Source organism: Macrobrachium nipponense, chromosome 24 (assembly GCF_015104395.2).
Source record: "Macrobrachium nipponense isolate FS-2020 chromosome 24, ASM1510439v2, whole genome shotgun sequence".
Classification (NCBI taxonomy): domain Eukaryota; kingdom Metazoa; phylum Arthropoda; class Malacostraca; order Decapoda; family Palaemonidae; genus Macrobrachium; species Macrobrachium nipponense.
This window is the reverse complement of record NC_061091.1, coordinates 55266879-55290171: the sequence shown is the minus strand read 5'-3', so window position 1 is coordinate 55290171 and position 23293 is coordinate 55266879. Positions and strand designations below refer to the sequence as shown.

At 37.4% G+C, this 23293-nt stretch overlaps 1 protein-coding gene across 1 annotated transcript in view; it reads right to left on the bottom strand.

The window, feature by feature from the left end:
• The window catches only part of LOC135205644 (tyrosine-protein phosphatase 10D-like), a 247217-nt gene that overhangs the window by 27928 nt on the left and 195996 nt on the right, over nt 1-23293 (bottom strand). The window contains 2 exon segments of the mRNA XM_064236462.1: nt 9311-9503; nt 9654-9874. Of these exon segments, the coding sequence (XP_064092532.1) occupies nt 9311-9503; nt 9654-9874 (414 nt within the window).

Below are 23293 nucleotides of genomic sequence, written 5' to 3'. Positions count from 1 at the left end.
ATAAGGGGGGATCTAATGTATTGATTTTGTATGTAGTACTTTACCTAATAAAGTTTCATCAAATGTCCTGGATGAAGTTTTTAAGTCTTCCTAAATTAAATACTAATCTGAAAACATTTTGAAGGAGCTAGCCTTTTGTATTTGACAAGTTTGGAGAATATCGTCTACAATAAAAATGTATTGCCAGTTTCAGGATAAAAGGAAATAAAATATCTTTTCCTTTTCAATATCTACAGAAAGTAGTACCGCCTATAAAAAATTATCTTAATTTACTTGACTGTTATTATTATAATTATAATAATAACAATAGAGTTAACAAGAGTATTAATGTATTGAATTTCTTAAAATGCAAAAAATTTTTTCTCATCACATTTATTTGTATAGTGCTTAATAAAGGGATTTTGATGAAGGAAAAATCTATTTCTGGGGGAGGACCTGTGTTGCCCGGTGAAAAATCCCTGTAGCTTATTTTTCCAAGTATAAATAGATCCTAAATATACCAGAGAAAAAGCTAGCATGATATGCTGAAGTTACTACCCTCAGCGCGAGCACCCCCAGGGGTGTTGGTATAAAGTATTGGGGCAAAGTGGAAGCCACTACTCACAGGTCCCCTGCCAATTAGAAGATTCCTCTTCAAAATCCCTCCACGGTGGGAGCCGTTACAAGCGTCACCCACCTTACCTTCCTCTCGCTACTACTACTAATACCCACGCGCGTCCTTCATTCCTGTATTAGCGATTGTGTGTGATCCACGCATTTGTCACAGCTCCCAGGATTTATGCTTTCTTCACTACTTTATTAAACAGGCCAATTCGGATTCAGTCCCACGTCCATGACATCCGAGCAGTGGCTACCCCTCCCTACCTGACTTGCTTGTATTCCCCACCAACCTCTCTCTTCCGTCCCAGGCCGGGCCTTAACCATCCTGCCACCGGAACATGTACATATATAGTATTGAAACCTCGGTTTCGAGACCATATTGGTTTTATGAAACTGTATGTACATACCCGTCTAGATTGCTCAGAAACCATAAATGTACATTGTCATATTATGTTTTCTTGTTTTTACTAGTTCTAAGTCATAGTTTAAGTTCTAGTTTAAGTAGTATATAAGAAAATTTTTGCCTTGTTATAGAGCATTAAATTTATTTTTCAAATGAAGCTTAGGTTTCATTAACCCCCTTTTATACACTTGTTTGATATCTGTTTAGCTTGGATGGGAATTCTCTGATACTTTTTCATCGGCAGACACAGGTCGAACCCAGAAAAGGGATTTTGACGAAGGAAAAATCTATTTCTGGGGGAGGGCCTGTGTCGCCCGGTGAACCCAGCCCTTCTCCTTCTTCTTCTTTACTTTCCCCACCCTAGCCAGTCCAAGCTTGGTGGTCTATTCCAAGAATGAAGGACGCGCGTGGGTATTATTAGTAGTAGCAGCGAGAGGAAGGTAAGGTGGGTGACGCTTGTAACGGCTCCCACCATGGAGGGATTTTGAAGAGGAATCTTCTAATTGGCAGGGGACCTGTGAGTAGTGGCTTCCACTTTGCCCCAATACTTTATACCAACACCCCTGGGGGTGCTCGCGCTGAGGGTAGTAACTTCAGCATATCATGCTAGCTTTTTCTCTGGTATATTTAGGATCTATTTATACTTGGAAAAATGAACTACAGGAATTTTTCACCGGCAGACACAGGTCGAACCCAGAAATGGTGCTGTAAAACCGTTTACGTTCAGCAATCATGAGATAAACATCCCGTCTGTAGTTACAAAACCACACATAACTATCCTGTAACACATAAAGAGATCAAAGAAATGCACAAAGATGACAAATTTGAGATGATTGCAGATCCATCAGCAAGAATGGCCTCCCTGGGTAACAATTAAGACACTTGTAGGAATCACCTAAATGACACTACATCCACAGAGATATGCAGGAACTTCATAAAGATCCAATTCATTCTTTGTTTGCCAATTCTCAATGATAGCCACCCAATTTACTGTCCCATTTCTTCATAGGTGATGACTGTTCTCTAACATTAAAGTTTCATAATTTTTTTTTATATCTGACTGCCTTTATTACACTTCCATTAACTTAGTGATATGACAAATTTTTAATTAATTTGTATTTTTCATAGCAAATAAACCAGAAGTCTTAACAATAGGATAAATCTTCTGGCACCAGCTGGAAACCAGTTTAAAAAAATCAAAGTTTGTAAATGCAAGAAATCTGTGGCATCTGGCATCCGATGCATAGTTGAGGTGGAAGTGAGTCCAGAAACCACATTTGAATCCAAGGATGCATCAGTCTTTCTTCCAACCCAGGATGAAACATAAGAGGGGTGGGTAGAGGTGGGCAGTCAATGTTAAGACCTCAGACTTGTTAGCTATGAAAAATACAAATTAATAAAAAAATTTGTCATTTGGTTCATATGTGGAACTAACCTTCGGTCTTAACAATAGCATAGACTCACACTGGGGGGGTGGTGTGAGAATCCTGAACTGACTGGAGGTTTAGCACACCTGATCATTCTTCTTAGAAATGAGAATTCTAAAGAAGAGGACTTCAGCTTGCGAGTTGTTAGATATGTGGATATCTAACACTCAATCCACAGGGTTTTAAATGCAATAAAACATGTCCAGATTCATTGCATATGTGGAGGTAAAAAAGAACTATATGTGTTAAGGCAACAAACCATGTTAGCCACAAGAAACTGGTTTGTCACCATTCCTCACTTCCCTTGTTAGAGAGGGGAGTTGAAGCTACCGAGAAGCAGATTTGTATGTTGCATGGAACATGAAAAGTGTAGCAACAGTATGGCTGCAACGCTTATCTGCATCAAGCCAGTTCCAGCGTATGGTGTGTGTATTCTTCATACTGCCTGTAGGCATGAAGAAAGCAGAAAAGGGAAAGAAAAGAGACCAGTCATCTCACTCATTCCCTACTTCACACAATCATCTTAGGCAAGATATAAACTGTCCTGCCAGGGGTACTGAACGAGTCTCACTGGTTGAACAGCCATTACTGGACCCAAGAAAAAAAAGTGTCCAAGGATCTGTGGGCAACATCCTTAGGTAGAAGAAAGTGAAAGTGGTTTGACGCAGTCAGGAACCAACATTCAAAATCCTATGAACAGATAAGTTCTTCTAAAATACCAGGGAGGAACCTAATCCTCTGGTGTCATGCACTGTTGCAAGCACCTAATTGGTCACAGAACTCCACAAAGCAAGGAATGGAAAAGGAGGCAAAGCTGTCATTGTGAGCCATGGGAATCTGGGTCTTAGCCACGAATTCTGGGGCAAATTTGAAAGCCACTGACCCCAACCTGTTGAGAGTCCATGTCATAAGCCTGACCCTGAAGCTCTCCAACTCCTCCAAGGAAGCTAAGGTAAGCAGAAAAACTGTTTCCAAAGTCAGTTTCCTGTAAGACAATTGATGCATGGGCTTAAAGGAGCTTGAGTGAAAATTCAGTACCAGAGTAAAGTCCCACGTAGGAAGTCTGAGTTTCCTAGGCCAACAAGACCACTCAAAACTCTTGAACTGCATTGAGAATCCTCAAGTCGAAGAGATGTCCACATCCTTCAGAGAACTAATTACAAGTCAGCACTGCAGCCCCTTGCCAGTATCAACAGAAAGAACTTCCTCTGTTCTGACAAATATCCAGATCTTGTCTACTGAACAGGAACTCCTGAGTGGAGAGAAATCCTTTTGATGACATCAAACACAGCAGCAGATGATCTTATATACAACTGACGAAGATTCTCTGTAGTACTAGCCTTACATCTGAGATGCTGCTCCACAAGAAAGATTTCCAGCTCAAAAGAGAAACTGGACAGACTCAAGACATGAAGAGATAAGGATTCTACTGACTGGTGGCATCTCTCCACATGAGACTGGTGAAGGCGGCTGTGCTAAGGCGGAATATCTCTCGGCCACTCAGCTTGGGGCGACAAGGAGACTACTAGGATCAGTCTAAGACCTTGGGGCCTGACAAAGAGTTCCTATTAATTCACCCCCTCTGGATCTGCTCTTGTACTCAGACGCCTCCTGTAAATGTTGGAGTGCTCATCTCGAAGAGCTCTTGCCCTCAGGGACATAGAGGATACAGGACAAAGAACGCCACATCGTTTTGGAGTTGAAGACAGCTTTTCTGGGTCTTCAGTAGATTCAAGAAAGGGAGGTAGGGAACTCCATCATTCAACCTCCCAAAATGTTCCCAATAGTATACAGAAGGGAGTCTTCTGCTGCAATGAACAAACCTGGGACCAGGAACAGTAAACCTCTAGCTTCCTGTTAAACCGTGAAGTGAAGAGGTCTAACATGGGTCTTTTCACAATAGGGTAACCCAAGGAGATGTCCTATGATAATAATGCTCTTTGCAGATACGTTCTAAATATCCTACTGTCAATGTGTGCACTGTCAAAGTACTTGCATTGTAGACAGAGGTGTCCTTGCTCTGCTTAAAGGAACATGCATTTCCAACATAGAGGACGCCCTATGAGGTGATACCCTATTATCACATATGTTCAGTATGCTACTCATCAGAGGAGATGTCCTACATCAAATGGATGGAGATATCGTTCTGGCAAAACTTACCTAACTCTTAGTTTGATTATACAGTATTTATTCCTTGGCCATGGAGAGGGGCCATAGAAAACTTTGGGAATCTCATTTTGCCCTGAATATTTCTGAAAAACAGACTTCTGTTTAAAAGCCAAAATTATCTCAAAAATTTTCTAAAACTCGTAATTTACCGTTCTTTTTTAACTTGATATACTATAGTACTAGTACTTTAATTATACTCTCAAATTAATCTCTGATACCATTATTCAGTCAGCTCATTTTGCATGCTATATAAGATTTGACATAATTTTGATCTTTTCCATTTAGATCTTCCCACCAGTTAGTACAATACTATGTACATATACAATTCAGTTAATTCAAAAAGTCTTCTTTTATGAAGTTCAATACCACACAATTTTCTAGAATATTTCCTCCAGCTGTGGCCAAATTATGAATTGATATTACAGTGGACCCCCCGTATTCGCGTTCTCCGGATTCGCGGACTCTCACATTCGCGGATTTCTCTCGGGAACGTTTCCCCGCATTATTCGCGGAAAATTCGCGCATTCGCGGTATTTTTCTATGAGAAATATCCACAAATTCATGGTTTTTGTGATCAATTTCATCATAAAAGGCACTTTTTGTGATAAAACTATTAAAAAAACCAAGTATAAAAATTTTTAGGGGTTTTTCTTAAGTTTTAACTAACAAAATAGGCTGTTTTTAGCGCTTTTATAGGGGTTCCAAACATTCGCGGATTCTAACTATTCACGGGGGGTCTGGTACGCATCCCCCGCGAATACGGGGGGAACACTGTATTCATATGGTTGAATATTTGAAGTTTTTTCTTGAGTAGGCTCACTTGAGTTACATGTCATAGTTTATTAGTTTTATGTGTTTTTCTTGTTGCTTATCCTATTTATTTTTCTATTTTTCTTTTATAGTTTATTCTATACTAATACATATTGTTTTTTGTACTGTATGCCATAATGGCAGCACCAATAACCGGTTAGCGGCACCATTAATCGCCAAGTCTCGGTTAATGACGGTTTTCACTTTTCAGCAACCCCCCTCCCGGGAATGGAACCCCCGCCGATAACCGGGGACTGCCTACAGTAGTAGTAGTAGTACACCAATGGAAAAATGAATAAGTCAACTTAACAGAACAAAACTGACGCCAGAGGAAGAAGAGCTCTTAAATCTCGGCTTCAACACCCATGTCATCAAGAAACTGAGTCCCCTTGCCAAGCAACTAGGGGTTGAAGTCCTTGACTCTGTAGTCCTTAATGGACCAAGGTAGGGTCAGGGGTGAGTGACTCACTTCAGCCACCTCTTCTGTTGGCTAAAGCTCTTACCAACCATGGCTCATACCGTTAACTTAAAATTCTGATGAATAAACAAAAATTGAGTGGATGACATTCAACAGGATATAAACAGGAATATATAGAGAGGGTAAACATAGTGAGTAATGACCCTAGAGCTAGATTTCCCCAGCCTTGGGTGATGTCAAACCATGATATAAGTACTGAAGTAATATAAAAGTGTACAAACCTGGAAACCATCTATGATCCATCACCAGCCAGATACTGTCACCTAAGCATAACCTCACAAAAAACTCAATGATCCTACCACTTATATTCTCAAAGGTATTAAATATCTCCAGCTATCCACAGAATTCCTACAGAACTCCACGTCTCCCCTTCGGCAGCCCTATTTGTACTTCCAGATTGATAGTGTGGTGATGGTATTCCCATTAGGAGTGTTATGTATATGCCCACTTTTATATGGGGATTCAAGGAAAGGGTCTTCCCCATTAGGAATGGGGGTCTCCAGGAAGATCCCCTGCCCCCTTTAATACCACCTTTACATCGACGACATTCTAGAGAGTCAGCACTGAAGAGGACCTAGAAACCTTAAGAAGGACCTTTGCAGTGTTCTGTCCTTTGCTATACATGTGAGTGTAGTGTCCTTCCTTTCCTGGTTGTGTGTGTGCAACAGACCCTGACATGGTATGTCACTATGGGTTACAGAAAACCAACAAATCTGGGCATCTGCCTCAATGGATCAAGGGTTCCTGGACAGATACGTACAAGAAATCCACGGTGGATACTTTTGTCTATTGTGCACTGCTCCACTTAGGACACAACCGAGGAAATAGAGAAGTTGGCACAGACACTCATAAACAATGGGTTTCTCAAACAAAATGGTTGAGCAACAAATGAGAATCACAATAAACAAGTGGCACAGCAATGAAAACTCTACCAATAAAGAAGAAGGAAATAGTGCAATAAAAGTTTATTTCCAGAACCACATGCACTGAAAATACCTGGGGAATGAAAGGGCCTTAAGAAATATAGTAAAAGAAAATGTCACTCCCATTACAGAATTTTACAGAGCCCAGGTAACAATTTACGTACTACAATAACATTAGTACTTTCCACCTCATCCCAGAGAATATAGCCCCCTTAAAGACAGACTTGAAAAATTGTAGTGGCATTGCGAGTTCACATGCCTGGTAGATTGCCACCACTTTTATATGGAAAATACAAATACGTATCATATCAAAACATCTCTCATGTCATCTATAAAAAGATGCCAAATTCAATCGCTAAAACAATGAACACCGGGAGACTGGAAAGGGAAGGGTTCATTAAGGCTGTAAAAATTATAGACAGCACCAGACCACCAATGCCAGCATGAACACCATTAAAGAAATCAAATTTCTCCTAATGATTAGTAGAAGAAATGTTAGAAATCAATTGGCACCAGACACCATCAAGGTGAGAAGACAACATACAGCTATCCCACCTCTGAAGCAGATCCCAATTTCTGGTACAACAGCAGGCAGTAGCATGACAAGAAACAGGAAATCAGCCAATGCTAACCAACTACACAAGAAGAATAGGCAATTAACTGGTGCCAAACTCCAGTGAGGGAGAGAGAAAGATATACCACCACACTGGAGAGAACCATTACATCAGTAATACGAGTAAGGGGGTACACCAGTAGAAACCCCCCATCCCTGACCAACACAACCAAGAGGGTTCAAACACCTGTGGGCTTTTCAGTGAAGACCCCCAATGCAGAAATGGACTAAGACATTAGTCCATCCTTCCTGTTATAAATAATATTACACTAATACAGGCAGTCCTCAGTTATTGGCAGACTCTGTTAATGGCGATCTCGTTTTATGGGCAATTATTGGTGCCATAACAAGCTGAACCAATAATAGAGTTATGGCACCATAATATACCTAACAGAGGTGCCATTAACCAGTTATCAACACCATTAACCAAAACTCAATGCCATAAATTGCCGAATTTCGGTTAATGGTGGTTTTCGTTTATCAGCACCCCACCGAGAAAAGAACCTCCACCGATAACCGGGAACTGCCTGTAATATTGTACTGTTTCTGGTTAAAAAATAATTCTTTCTGGATTTGTTTTCTTCTGTTGCCTTCTCAGGTTATTTCATTCCAACTGACACTCATTCACCTTTTCATTTCTGTCACCGGAGACTTACTGTCCTATGGACCAGATATCATCCCTCTTGGCATCTCATGGAATTTCCTGACAAGATTGCTCTGGTAATTTTCCATTTTTTTCCTCTCTATCATAAAAAATAGGTATTTCTATTATGGAAGCATACTTTTTTGCCTCTGTTACTGCTAATAGCTTTAAACTTCTACTCATGCCCATCTTATAAAATACTTAGAATATCACACCCTTCTCACTAATCATTATATGAATCCTTTAGGTAAGATCTTATTATAGTCCAATCTACATAAACTTATGGAGGATTTTGATGTTACTGTTTTAGATGCTGCTGTCAAAAGGTTTTGATAGGGTTTGGCATGAGGCTATATTAGAGAAACTCCCTGTTGTTGACTGTAGTGTTCCCCTTAAAAATTTGATTTAAACTTTTTTTATCAGCAGTGGATATTTCAGCTGTAGATATTTCTGCAAGTGTCCCTCAGGAAATTACCTTACTACCCTAACCTTTTCCCCCTTTACCTGAGGGACCTCTTTCAAGTCCCTCTGACATTACCAATTCATATACAGAGGATTCTCTCACAAATCATCCTCCTCTCCTTAACAGCTTCATCTTTGAAAGATTATTCTTCATTGTGCTTACTTCATTCTTCATTGTGCTTACTTCCTTTTGTCTTCACAATATGTTTTAAGATTCGGGATATTATGGGGAATGCTTCCAACACTGTGCCTACCATGAAACAAGGCAGTATTATAGATTCTTAACAATATCCCTTCAGCTCCAGCTGAACTGCTTTTTGCTATTTTTTTTTTTTTTTTCATACATTCCCTTTGATCTCTTCAACCCTTATTTTCTAACTTCCAAGTCAAACAGTTTGAATGGAAGTGGCAAAATTAAATGTCAATTATTTCATTAATTCCCTGTGCCATTCACTTTTAAATTTCAAAATTCTCTGCCTCCATCTTGAAGTCCATGTCATTTAACTGGCCTCTTTTTGAGATGGGTATGTTCACTGCCTAAAGGGATAAGTTCCTTACCTCATACTTTTGTTAGAGGGAGTTGGCTGATTTTGGCTAGCATTAAAATTTTATCCCTGAAGGGAAATTTGATCATTAGAACTTACTTTTTTTCTTTATAAATTTTTTTAACATTTTAGTCATGTTTGCATTAAGAGAAATTCAAGAAATACTGGGAGTTATCTTAGACATCAAGCTTTTCTTTTCAACTCAGTCATAATCAGTTATATTGAGCTGATACTTACCTGTTATAAATTCAGTGAAGACGGTATCAGCAAATTTGTCCCGGCTAGTGTAAGCTCTTATCTTGACTTTATAGCTGGTTCCAGGTTTGAGGGGGCCGTTACAGTACCCTTTTGCATTCTCACAATCACTTTCATTTCCAATGACAAAGTCTTCAACTAGTGTTGAAGTAAACGGATAGTATGGCTCATTAACCTGAAAAATGAACCACTGGCTTAAAAAGGTCAACTGGACAACATTAGTATGGATGAATTGTCTATAAAAATTCTTACAAAATTTTCCAGACAAAAGCTGTTGTTATAAGTACGTATTGTTCTCCAACATGAGTGAAATTAAATAACTTACTTGGTACGGTGGCCAAATAGTGTAACCTTGCACATCTTTCCATGCAGGCAACTCAAGGCCCCCTGATTGTTTGTTATGATGCCCTTCAGCCACAATGACACTATATCCAATAATATTTCCATTTTCGTTGGAGAAGTAGTTTTCACGGAAACGAATGCGGATTGTTGTTGAAGTATGTGAAACTTCCGTAGGGAAAACCTTCTCATTTGGTTTGTTAGGTGCTGTAAAATAGTAATTCATATCAAATGCAAATAAAGAAGTTTTGACTTAGGAAAAACCTATTTATGGTAGCCACTGAGTCCTCAAAAGGAGTTACTCCTGTGGTCTTAGATGAGCTCCTTAAGATAGACCAGCCAATTTTCAAAGAATTTTCTTCTAGTTGGTCCTGGCCAGTATGGTGCACATTGACACTGACAGAGTGTAGGACTCGTGACAAGAGGGCTCTTTCTCTTGTCTACAGCAACTGCTTAGGTTCTTCCTTGTCTTAACCTGCAAACATGGCAAACTCATTGCAAGTCATTCACTATCGTGGCAACAATACGCTCTGCGTCCAATCGACTATTCATTATTCTTTTCTGGTTTATGCAGGAAATTATTCAACCAAATCCCATGCCTTTTCATCAGGAAAAGGCATAACCTGTTTTTTGATAGCATAGCCACTGTTCTTCCTCAAAGGAGCTTACCAAAGAATTGACAGGTGACGAAATGGTTAAGCTCTTAAAATTCATTCCCAATAACCCAGGTAAAATTTTTGGTCCAAGGTTAAGCCACAAGTCATTATCCACATTCTTTATTCCAGATATCCATATGGTTTGGCAACAACGAATACTATGCAGCTAAACACAAACTTACAATTATTATAATTAAGATGTAGTTCTAAAGTGACTTACCTAAATATGCTGGGTTTGGCTGTGGTATTGCTACAACTTTCTCAGCGATATCTTGACATACCCACCCCATCAAGAGGCCCCCCGGTTTACTGCCGTAGCACCTATGAGGTCAGGACTTACTATACCATCTAAAGATATACAATGTAGTCAAATTTGTCCGAACTCGTGGCAATAGTATTTTAGGGATACAGCAATCCCCGGTTATTGGCGGGGGGTTCCGTTCCAAAGGCTTGATGATTAAGCAAAAACTGCTGATAACCAAAAATCAAGTGATTTTCGGCACCAGTAACCAGTTAATAGCACCTCTGTTAGGTATGTATCAGCAGCAAAAGTATTATCAGCGCCAATAACCGGAAATGGGCGCATTTTGGCACCAAAAATCGCCAATATTTGGCAACTTTTGGGGCTAGCCAAGCCTCATAAATCTGGATTCCCGATAACCGAGGCCACCAATAACTGGGGACTACCTACTGCTCTTCATGGCCACATTGTATACTCGAAGACTTCTTTGAAAGAAACATTTCTGAAGAAAAAACTAACGATGTACTTGCCTTTCAAATGTCACGTGACTTAGGAAAGGAATGGAGATGAGAGTAGTTTACTGTGCTAGGGTGTAGGAAAATCGAACTGGTCGTAAGTTTTATTTGACAAATTGAGTTCCCTTATCAGAACAATTAATTTTCTCTTAAGCAAGGTTCCTGTCTAAGAAAGCCCTGTTTACTAATGTGAGCTCCTGATGCAAAATCAGTCAAAAAGATAGCCTTTTGCAGCATTATGTTGTAGCTGTTTTGGGCCCAATGATTTGAGGGGTCACAGAAGCCTAAGCACCTCATTCAGGGACTTGAGAATCAGGAAGTCTTGCAAGAGCAGGTCATTGCAATGCTAAAGAACCAATTCCAAATCGATAAAGCAATAGTTCTGACAGTGCTACCTTGTATGCTGTAATTGTTATAACAGCAAGCCATTTGTTTTGAAAAGATATATAAGAAAACGTAGAAGTATTTCAACAGAGATCTCAACTGGGCTCTTAACATGGATATAATCTAACCATATTTTCCAGACAGACTACGTATTATTGTTAAAGAAATGAAGTCCATAGTTTCATGGCAGACATGATTTTAAAGTCCACAGGTGAAGGTCTCGGCTCAGCAAGGAGCACACATACAGGACTTTCCTTCCTACTGTCTGGGATAGAACACTGGACGAAAGATAATGGAATTGAGTTCGTCACCCGTTGTTGAAGCAATAGGAAATAATGCATATACAGTCAACCCCCATAAAAACCCTCTAAAAATGCTGAGAACTGCCCACTAAATCATTGGCTGTCACGAATGTGTGGGTGATCAACCTGCAAGAAGCCACTAGTCTACACGCCACGGTCAGGCTAGGATGTACACTCGCCTTGGTTTTGTCCTTCCCACTTTTCTGATACTTCCCCAGGTTGAGCTCGACCCTACGATACCTACATCAGGTAAGTGATCAAAAAGCAAAGTTATTATATAATGATTTCCTGTCAAAAAGTGTTCATACTTGTATAGTTTTGTATTGTTGGAAAGTTTGGGTGGATGGTGTGTACCACCTGCATGACACTGGTTTTGGCTGAGATACCGTATATTGCCATGTGGTCCATTTTCCTTCAATTGGCACTATCTGGTTTTTTGCCTTTTTTGTAGTTCCTATCAACAATGGCCAGCAGGCAGTATTCCCTTGGCATAGATGCCATCAACTCGCTCCTAAGGGAATTAGAAAGTGATCTTGATGACAATTTGGAGGTTGCCAATACCTCTGATGATAAGGAGCTTGACGTGGGTGAGTTGGAGCAAGAGGTGAGGGAACTTGTGGCACTTTTTCACCGACGGACAACTACTTCACAAATAACTGCTTTGGTTCATATTACAATGATGGCTAACACAGTAAATGATTTGTTATGTCAAAAGTAAATCCTAATTCTAGACTGCAATTTATTCAAGGTTTATATGTATTTATATATATATATATGAATATATATATATATATATATCTATATATAGATATATATATATATATATATATATATATATATTTATATATATGATTAAGCATCAAGAGTAGCAGCAACACGAATTTCTTAGATATCTTATTTGTTTCATTTTCTTTTACATGTTCTTTGTAGATGTGTTCTCAATTGACGAGTAAGCTTTACTGAGAAAAATGGAATAATCTTACCTTTTTGAGAAAGTTGCTTTAGATTTCAGTTTACTGAAAGAATAGTTAAAAAAAATTGCTAAATAAAAGGAAGAAATTGGATCTTCTTTATTTTTATTGCTATATGAATGTTTTATTTAATTTAATTTTGAGTATTACAAAGTAAAATTATAATACCCCTAACAATTGCTGAGAGGTCAAGTTCCTTAGGTTGATATAGGGAATTTCATTGTTTATTAACTTTAAGGATGCAATTTTATTTATGGATGATTTTGTTAGTGAAAAATAACAAATGAAGTATTAGACGTGGTAATGTACTGACGGTAGTAGCCAGGATGACAACAAGACAAACACTGCATGTTCGAGATGCAAGAAGCCTGTTTGCCTACAGCATCAAACTGTCTTGTGTCCGAATTGTACCTGATGGATGGTTATAGGTAAGTTACATCATGACACTTTCTTTTTTTACTACTTGTTTGCATAAATACCATAATTTTACTCTTTACAAAATACATATCATCCACTTTTTACCTAAAATATTGCAATATTTTCAATTTGTTTCGAATTTATTTCCTTTTCGAATCAATTTTTTGGTCAGAATTTTAATTTTATAGCTGCAAAATAATTGTCAAACATCCAGCAAGCCACCATAAAAGTTTTATGCAAATCCACGAAATTGACAGACCCTTCCTCCATTTCAGGTGGCAGATTTGGCCATCAGAGTTGGTGTGGTCTGGGGCCATTTTGTTGACATACCCGAAAGATAAGTTGGCATGTCTCTATATATTCTTGTTTTCTATAGAATTTGCGCTATGTTAGTGTATTTTCATGCATAAATATCATATTTGATAATAGATACAATGATTTTTATAAGAAATTTTCATGATGAAGCTAGGTCAAAAAATTACCTTTAGATTTGGCCCCTGATATAACAGTAAATTACATCTTAGTGCAGATATGGGTTTATTCAATAAAAAATTAGCCATTTCCTATTTCATTAGGTACCCCAAAAAATTCATGAAATTTGAACCCAAAAAACTTTCCCTTTTTTTCTCATTTCAGATTATGACCTCTATAGATCTGACCCCCTTTCTGGCAGTCACAAATTGTTTGTTATAATTTTAGGAAGGATTCCTTAAATTTATATATGTATATGTGTGTGTATATATATATATATATATATATATATATATATATATATATATATATATATATTTATATATATATACACACACACATATACAGTGGTACCTCGACATACGAAAGGCTCAACTTACGAAAAACTTGAGATACGAAAGCCAATACAAAAATTTTAACGTCTCTACATACAAAAAGTTTTCAAGATACGGAAGGTTTCTGAAAGTCCGAGATTCGCCCGGATAACAATTTTGAAAATCGCGGCGTGCGCCGCCATCTTAGTACTAGTAGACTCGCCACCATCCTCCTGCTCTCCCAGTGGTTCCTGATGCTAGTGGCGGCCATGAAATCCTTCTCTCCTATTGGCCAGCGTCCCTCCCATCATGCATCTACTATGTACACGTGGTGGCGTGGCTCGGCCACTCGGTACCAGCATTGTTATAGTACGCACGCGGTATTCGTTTTCAGGATCGTCAATGTGTACGTAATATTTAAAAAAAAAGTGACCAAGATCTCTCAAATGGGATAAGTGATCAAGGTCTCTCTCATGGGTAACTGGAAAACTTTGCAAGGTTTGGTAGAAATCTCCACTCCCTGCTGAACAGAGGGTGTAGACCAATCATTTACAACATGCATACCAGTATGTATACGTATAATGAAGGCACTTCAGTTTATGTTGAAGGTCAGTAGCCGAACATTCAGTACCCAAATCAGTTGCAGAGAGAGCATTTGGTTGAACAGGGTTTTGATGGACACCAGGGCCAACAGAGTCATGAGGTGCAAAAGAAGAACCAAGTGATAAAAAACAGAAAGTTGAAATTCTGTAAAAAGAAAAAAAAAAAAAAAAACCCTACGTAAAGTAAAAAAAAAAAGTAAAAAAAAAAGTTAATCAAAAAAGAAAGAGAGAAAAAAACAGCAGAAATTAAAGCAGCTTTTCATAAAGTGCAATCATTTGTAGAAGACACCCCCCGAAAAGGCTCACACAGGAACATTGTGAAAAGTAGGCAGAAGCAATCTTCCTTGGATAGTTACGTATGTAGTACGTACGTATATATTTTTTAAAGTGTACATACATACATACATATGTAGTACAAAAGAAAAAAAACTGCAGAAATTAAAGCCGCTTTTCATAAAGTGCAATCATTTGTAGAAGACACCCCTCGAAAAGGCTCACACAGGAACATTGTGAAAAGTAGGCAGAAGCAATCTTCCTTGGATAGTTACGTATGTACGTAGTCTCACTCGAAAGGTAAGCTTCCACATTTTACGTACAGTATATTTCTTACCATGTACACTAATATACACTTTATTTACAGGTTATATTTTGTATTTTTTTATTAATTTAGGTATTGAATGGTCCAAATTGTTGTAGTATTTCATTGTTTATAGGTCAATTTAGCTTTATTATGAAATTTACTGGGGTGTTTTTGGAGGGCTTGGAACGGATTAATTTCGTGTCTCGAGGTACTACTTTATATACATATACATATATATATATATATATATATATATCTATATATATATAATATATTATATTATATACAATATATATATATATGTGTGTGTGTGTGTGTGTGTGTGTGTGTGTATTTTTGTATTTTTTATAAATATTTTTATAATTTAATTTTTGTAAATAGTTAACTTGTAGTTGGGTATTATTTATCTTTTCAGTAGGTTTTAGCATTCTTTGAAGTAATTTTAGGAAGTCAAACAATACAGATTAATGCACAAATAAATTTTTCTCAATTTTTTTTTGAGCCGGGGTCGAGCTCTACCCTACTGCACCTAAACAGGGTGGTCAAATAACGATACCTATCCAGGGTTAAGTAAGCAGTTCCATTGAAAGTTATACAAGTTTGTTCAAAGACAATGGAGGGAAAGGTAGGGGGAGAGCAGTGATGATTCGGACAGTGGAATGGTCTGGACAGTACATTTCCTGGAAAACGTAAGGGGCCCTCAGCTCCAAAAAATCATGTGAAATTGCGAGAGTTTGTTTACCATTGATACATGGACTTTGGTTGAGAGATAATGCATACTTTAGTATAGAGGTCAAATGTTGTGGTTTTTCTCATTTCCTATGTCATTTTTGGCATTTGAATCGTAAGGTGTGGTGTAGTGAATATGATAAAGGAATTGATTATCAGCTTGGGTGTGTATTTGTACTGTATGACGAAGGTTTTGTAGCTGTTACTCGCCTGTAATCTCAAAGGACATAGGCTGAGGATGTCATCAAATGGTTATGATCTGTGGGAGATGGTTCGGACAGTCTAGGATAGGGATGATGGAAATACTTTACTAATTATGAATTCCGATAAAGAAACAAAAGATTTTCACAAACAATATTTACGTTATATTTTGTGTAACCATTCATTAACCTCATTACCCTATAAAGCACTTTATAAACCCATCATATGACCTTCATTACAAAGAAAAATACCGTATCCTTTGCTTCAGATTGATTGTAGTTCCTTAAAGCCTATCATGGGACGACAGTATAAGAAGAAAACCAATAGGGAAAGGAATGCTGCTACTGTAGAAAATACACTTCAGGAGTTTAGAGGAAAAGCTTGAGCATAAACAGAAAAAACAGAAGTAAAAGCCAAAAATCCCAGCCAAGAAGGAAATAGTTTGGAAATGATACCTTAAGAACATCACAAAGCAAGAAAAAATACTAAAACGCTAGACACAGAGGCCAAAACTTGAAGAAGACCCTCATCATCGTCTTAAAGATCTCTCAATAGCCATGCTTAACAGTAATTGTTCCGTGCTTAATAATAATTGTTAGCGGAGGAGATCGAAGACACAGAAGTTGGTTTCATTGATAAATTCCCAGAGGAGGGAGACTTTGTTTTGTAGCAAAGTCTATTATGTAGGTAAATTAATCAGCAATTTACACAAGTATGATGAATTTCAAATTTCTTATTTAAGAAAATTACAGAAATTTGTTACTAATAGTTTTACATTTCTATAAATTGAGGATAAAGCAATTATTGGTAGAGAGGCAGTAATTGGAATGCTTCCAAAACCTAGTTCAGCATAGTATTAAAAGAAAACAGGGGTATTTCAAAGTTCATTAGGCCAACATTAAATAAGATTTAGGCACAGCAAATTTCGTATTGTAATTATATTTTGTGTTTGGTGTTGACTCATGGAGATAATAAATTCAAATATTTTGGTTATTTAATCATTGGCTGGCGAGGATATTTCATTTAGTTTTTGTCTTGAAGGGTACAATATTCTTTAAGCCAACTTTAATATTTATTCTCAACAAACATCGTGGATTTCAGTTACATTTTCTGTCTGCCAATCACCAAGGGAGAGAATATCTTTTTAAGTTGATTTTGAGTATTTCAGTTAAACATTTCGTAAGATATTTATGTTTCATTTATCATCTGACTTGAAGGTAAATATCAATTATAATAATTATGCGAATCATCCCATGCTCTTGTCCAAATCATTACCATGGGTAGAGATGATTTGGACGTTTTCGGAAACTTTTTAAATAAGATATATAGCTTCAAGTATAGTAAAGTATACGACAAACCACATTCACTCGTAAATGTAGGATGACGAGGTTACACATTGACATGTCAATGACATCTCTGCTTCTTAAACTCTTACTTCTAGATAGAAATAAAAAAAAGGTGTCTGAACCATCACTGCTCTCCCATATACAGTACCATCCTTCATTTGTCCCCAGTCTGCTATTGCTTAATTATGCAGGTTCAGACACACATACGTACATTAGAAGTTGGTGGTTCTTACAAGGCAAACAGGTCCACTTCTGGATGTGGAAACATGTTGGCAATTGATTGAGGAGTAATTGTCTAACATTCACTTAGTTAAGGCTGTTGTATCCCCTGATAGAGGGTCTGCTAATACACTGAACAACCTTGCAAGGTGAACTGAAGGCAAGTGTCACTTGATAGAGGGTCTGTTTTCTAAGAGATAGGAAGACATCTATTATCTCCAAAAAGTTGATATGACACTTCCTCAGGGTAGGTGACCACCTCCCTGCTACCTGACAATCTTCCCAATGGCCTCCCCAACCTGCCAAGGAGGCATCCATGTGTATTATCACTTATACATACAGAAGACTCAGGGCAACCTGTTTTGCCAGAGTATTTCCCAACTTTAGTCTCCTTTGATGAAGTCAATTGCAAATCTTTTTTCTTGTATGCAAGTCTAAATTTGTTTACATTTTTAGTTGCAGTCTGAGGATTAGTCTACCACAGATGTGAACTGTAACAAGGCCTTTTATATGCTCCACCTGATGTCTGGAAATGCTGGGCTGTGCCAGGGACCTTTTGACTTCCTTCCTTATTCTCTTCTGAGTAATGGCGGGGAAAGATAAGTGGCCATGAAGAGTTTCCCAACAAGTCCCAGCCACTGAAAGCATTTGCTGGTTGTATGGTGGGATTTTTTCCAATATATTTGAAAGCCTTTTGCTTGGAGTCTGTTGACTACTATGCTTCTCTGGTAGGCCACCAGACTAGCTAATTGTCTAGATAGAATACCAGTTGAATTACTTCTTTTCGGATTTCCTGGACAACCACTGTTGTCAATTTTGTAAAGATTCTTGGGGCAATGATCTACCAAAAGGTGCGTGACCTTGAATCTGTATGTTACCTTTCCTTATCTGGAACACTAAGAAGGGACGGAAGGGGACAGCAATAGGGACGTTTCAATAGCGTCTTTCAGGCCTACAGAAATGATCCATGTCCCTTGTGGAATGATTATATGTACTTGGACAACAGCAGTCATTTGGGAACTTATGGCAAACAATATGTTTGTTCAGTTTTGAGAGGTCATGGATCATTCTTCGTTTGGAGGAGTCCTTCTTGGGGTCACTGAAGAGACGTGCTTGGTGACAAATATATGTATTTTTCTCTGAGGCTCCTTTTAAAAGGGCCTTCTGCTCATAATCTTCCAAAGAGGGGCTGCTTATTGGGAGGATGAGACCATTTCCACCTTAACCCATTTAGGTTAATAGTACTGTGTCCACAAGGGGAGGACTTCCATTGCATATGGTGCTGTAGAAGCCAAGTCCCAACCATACCATTTATATTGAGCTCCACCTTTTCCCTCGCCTTTAATAGTAATTACAAGAATTAATTTTCTTTTTCCCCGGTATGAGCATCTTTCCTCATCTTTCCCACCGTTATCCCTACATTAAGGGGTCGGTTGCCTGATGCGCCTTTTCCACTGCCTTCTATCTAAGGCATCATCCTCCACCAAACCTCTTCTCTCCATATCTTTGTTCACTTTATCTCACCATCTAATTCTCGGTCTCCATCTCGATCTTCTTCCCCTAACAGGTTCTTCTCAAGCCCTCTTTACTCCATCCTCATCATCCATTCTTAACTCATGCCCATACCATCTCAATCGTTACTCTCTTATCACATCTGAAATCTTTACTAAGTCTGCTCTTCTTCTTATTTCATAATTTTCCAATCTCTCAAGCAGCAATATTCACATAATCCACCTCAGCATTTTCATCTCTGTTCTCTTAAGCTTTACTTCCTCTTTTCTTCTTAGAACCCATGTTCCCGATTCATACATTAGCACTGTTCCTATCACTGTGCTACAGATCTTGACTTTTAGTTGATTGGCATTTTCTTATCACATACTACTCCAGCTACATCTCTCCACTTCCCCCATGCTGCTTTTATCCTACTGTCAACTTCAGCCTCACACCCTCCCTCTTGGCTTAAAAGTAGATTCTAAGTATTTAAACTTTTCCGCCCATTTTATAATCGAGCCACTTCTTTCTTCCATTACTATTCTGTCTATCTTCTCTAGTGCTCACCAAAACCTGTTTTATTCACATTCACCTGTAAGCCACCCCTCTCCAAAGACTCCTGCCATTCTTCTACCCTTCTCTGTAGGTCCTCCTCATCTTCAGCAGTAATCACCAATCATAGGCATACAAGCACTCCCACAGCATTTCATTCTTGGTCTCTCCATTCAACACAAACCAGCACAAACAAAAATGGGCTTAATGCTGACCCCTGGTGTAATCTAACAGTAACTTCAAAGTTTTCTGTTTCCCCAACTGCTGTTATTACCTTTGTGCTCGTTCTTTGATATATCATCTCGACCAGCCTAACCAACTTTTGTGGGACTTTCCTATTCCTCAAACACCAAAACATCACTTCTCTTGGGATTCTATCATATGCCTCTGGTTTCCCTCTAGTCTCTTTTCCTGTAGCTTTCTTACTATGAAGATGGGATCCACCGTCCTTCTTCCTCTCATGAATCCATACTACTGTTTCCCAATCTTTACAGTCTCTTAATCTCTCGCCCAGTATACTCTCTAAAACTTTCAATCCATGCTCTGTTAATTTAACCCTTAAACGCCGAGCCGGTATTTCCGAAAGTGTCTCCCGTATGCCGGCGGGGTTCGGGAGTGAGCGCCAAAGCGGAAAAAAAGTTTTAAAAAAAAATCACAGCACACTTAGTTTTCAAGATTAAGAGTTAATTTTTGGCTCCTTTTTTGTCATTGCCTGAAGTTTAGTATGCAACCATCAAAAATGAAAAAAATATCATTATCATATATAAATATTGGAATATATGACAGCGTGAAAAACAATTTCATATATAATTGTATACAAATCGCGCTGTGAGCAAAACGGTTAAAGCTAATGAGTTCATTTTTTTCGTTGCATTGTACACTAAATTGCGGTGATTTTGATATATAACAAGTTGTAAAACGATCAAAGCAATACATAGAAAATATTATCACAATATGATGCATGAATTCGTAACGGCGGACGTAAAAAAAAGTAGTTTTCAAAAATTCACCATAAATCGAAATATTGTCCAAGAGACTTTCCGTTTGTTGCAAAGTGAAGGTAATTGATTGAATATTAATAGACTGTAAGTGTTGTAGCTTGCAATTGCAGTTTTCGACCATTTTGGTCGAGTTCAAGTTGACCGAATATAGATTTTTTTCTATTTATCGTGATTTATATGAAAATATTTCAAAACTGATAAAAGCTACAACCATGAGTTATTTTTGGCTGTATTCTACATGAAATTGTGCACATTTTCATATATAAAACTTTATGTAACGGCTAATATAAAACGGTGTAAACATTACGACAATCTGATGAAAGAATTTCTGATTTTTTCGGCAGAGTTACCGCGTGGACGTAAGGAAAAAGTTTTTTCAAAACTTCACGATAAATCGAAATATTGTGTTAGAGGCTTCCAATTTGTTTCAAATGAAGGTAATGATTGAATATTACTAGAATGTAAGAGTTTTAGCTTACAATTGCGCTTTTCGACCATTTTGGTTGAGTCAAAGTTGACCGAAGGTTGAAATTTTTGCACTTATAGTGATTTATATGAAAATATTTCAAAATTGATAAAAGCTACAACCATGGGTTGCTTTTAGATGTATTATACATGATATTGCGCACATTTTCATATATAAAACTTTATGTAACGCCTAATATAAAACGGTGCAAAAATTACGACAATTTGATGAAAGAATTTCTGATTTTTCGGCAGAGTTACCGCACAGACGTAAGGAAAATATTTTTTTTACAAATTCACCATAAATCGAAATATTGTGTTAAGACACTTCCCAATTTGTTGCAAAATTAAGGTAAATGATTGAATATTACTAGAATGTAAGCGTTTTAGCTTACAATTGCGTTTTGCGACCATTTCGGTGGAGTCAAAAGTTGACCAAAGGTTGAAATTTTGGCACTTATCGTTATTTGTATGAAAATATTTCAAAACTGATAATAGCTACAGCCATGGGTTGTTTTTCATTGTATTCTACATGAAATTGCGCACATTTTCATATGTAAAACTTTATGTAACGGATAATATAAAACGGTGCAAACATTACGACAAACACGACAAACTGACAAAAGAATTTATGATTTTTTCGGGAGAGTTACCGCGCGGACGTAGGGAAAAAGTTTTTTCAAAAATTCACCACAAATCGAAATAGTGTCCTAGAGACTTCCAATTTGTTGCACAATTAAGGTAAATGATTGAACATTACTATAATGTAAGAGTTTTAGCTTACAATTGCGTTTTTCGACCATTTCGGTTGAGTCAAAAGTTGACCGAAGGTTGAAATTTTGGCACTTATTGTTATTTATATGAAAATATTTCAAAACTGATAAAAGCTACAACCATGGGTTGTTTTTTGTTGTATTTTACAAGAAATTGCGCACATTTTCATATATGAAACTTTATGTAACGGCTAATATAAAACGGTGCAAACATTATGACAATCAATATCTGACAAAAGAATTTCTGATTTTTTCGGTGGAGTTACCGTGCGGACGTAAGGAAAAAGTTTTTTCAAAAATTCACCATAAATCGAAATATTTCTAGAGACTTCGAATTTGTTGCAAAATTAAGGTAAATGATTGAATATTACTAGAATGTAAGAGTTTTAGCTTACAATTGCGTTTTTCGACCATTTCGGTCGAGTCAAATGTTGACCGAAGGTTGAAATTTTTGCACTTATTGTTATTTATATGAAAATATTTCAAAACTGATAAAAGCTACAACCATGGGTTGTTTTTTTTGTATTCTAGGTAAAATTGCGCACATTTTCATATATAAAACTTTATGTAACGGCTAATATAAAATTGTGCAAATATTACGACAATCTGATGAAAGAATTTCTGATTTTTTCGGCAGTTACCGCGCGGATGTAAGGAAAAAGTTTTTTTCACAAATTCACCATAAATCGAAATATTGTGCTAGAGACTTCCAATTTGTTGTAAAAATGAAGGTAAATGATTCAATATTACTAGAATGTAAGAGTTTTAGCTTACAATTGCGTTTTTCGACCATTTCGGTCGAGTCAAATTTGACCAAAGATTGAAATTTTGGCACTTATCATGATTTATATGAAAATATTTCAAAACTGATAAAAGCTACAACGGTTTTTTGTTGTATTCTACATGATATTGCAGACATATTTATGTAACGGCTAATATAAAACGGTGCAATCATTACAACAATCTGACGAAAGAATTTCTGATTTTTTCGGCAGAGTTACTGCGGCGTGGACGTAAGGAAAAAGTTTTTTTCACAAATTCACCATAGATCGAAATATTGTGCTAGAGACTTCCAATCTGTTGAAAAAATGAAGGTAAATGATTCAATATATTACTAGAATGTAAGAGTTTTAGCTTTCAATTGCGTTTTTCGACCATTTCGGTTGAGTCAAAGTTGACCGAAGGTTGAAATTTTTGCACATAGTGATTTATATGAAAATATTTCAAAATAGATAAAAGCTACAACCGTGGGTTGCTTTTATATGTATTATACATGAAATTGCGCACATTTTCATATATAAAACTTTATGTAACGGCTAATATAAAGCGGTGCAAAAATTACAACAATTTGATGAAAGAATTTCTGATTTTTCGGCAGTTACCGCACAGACGTAAG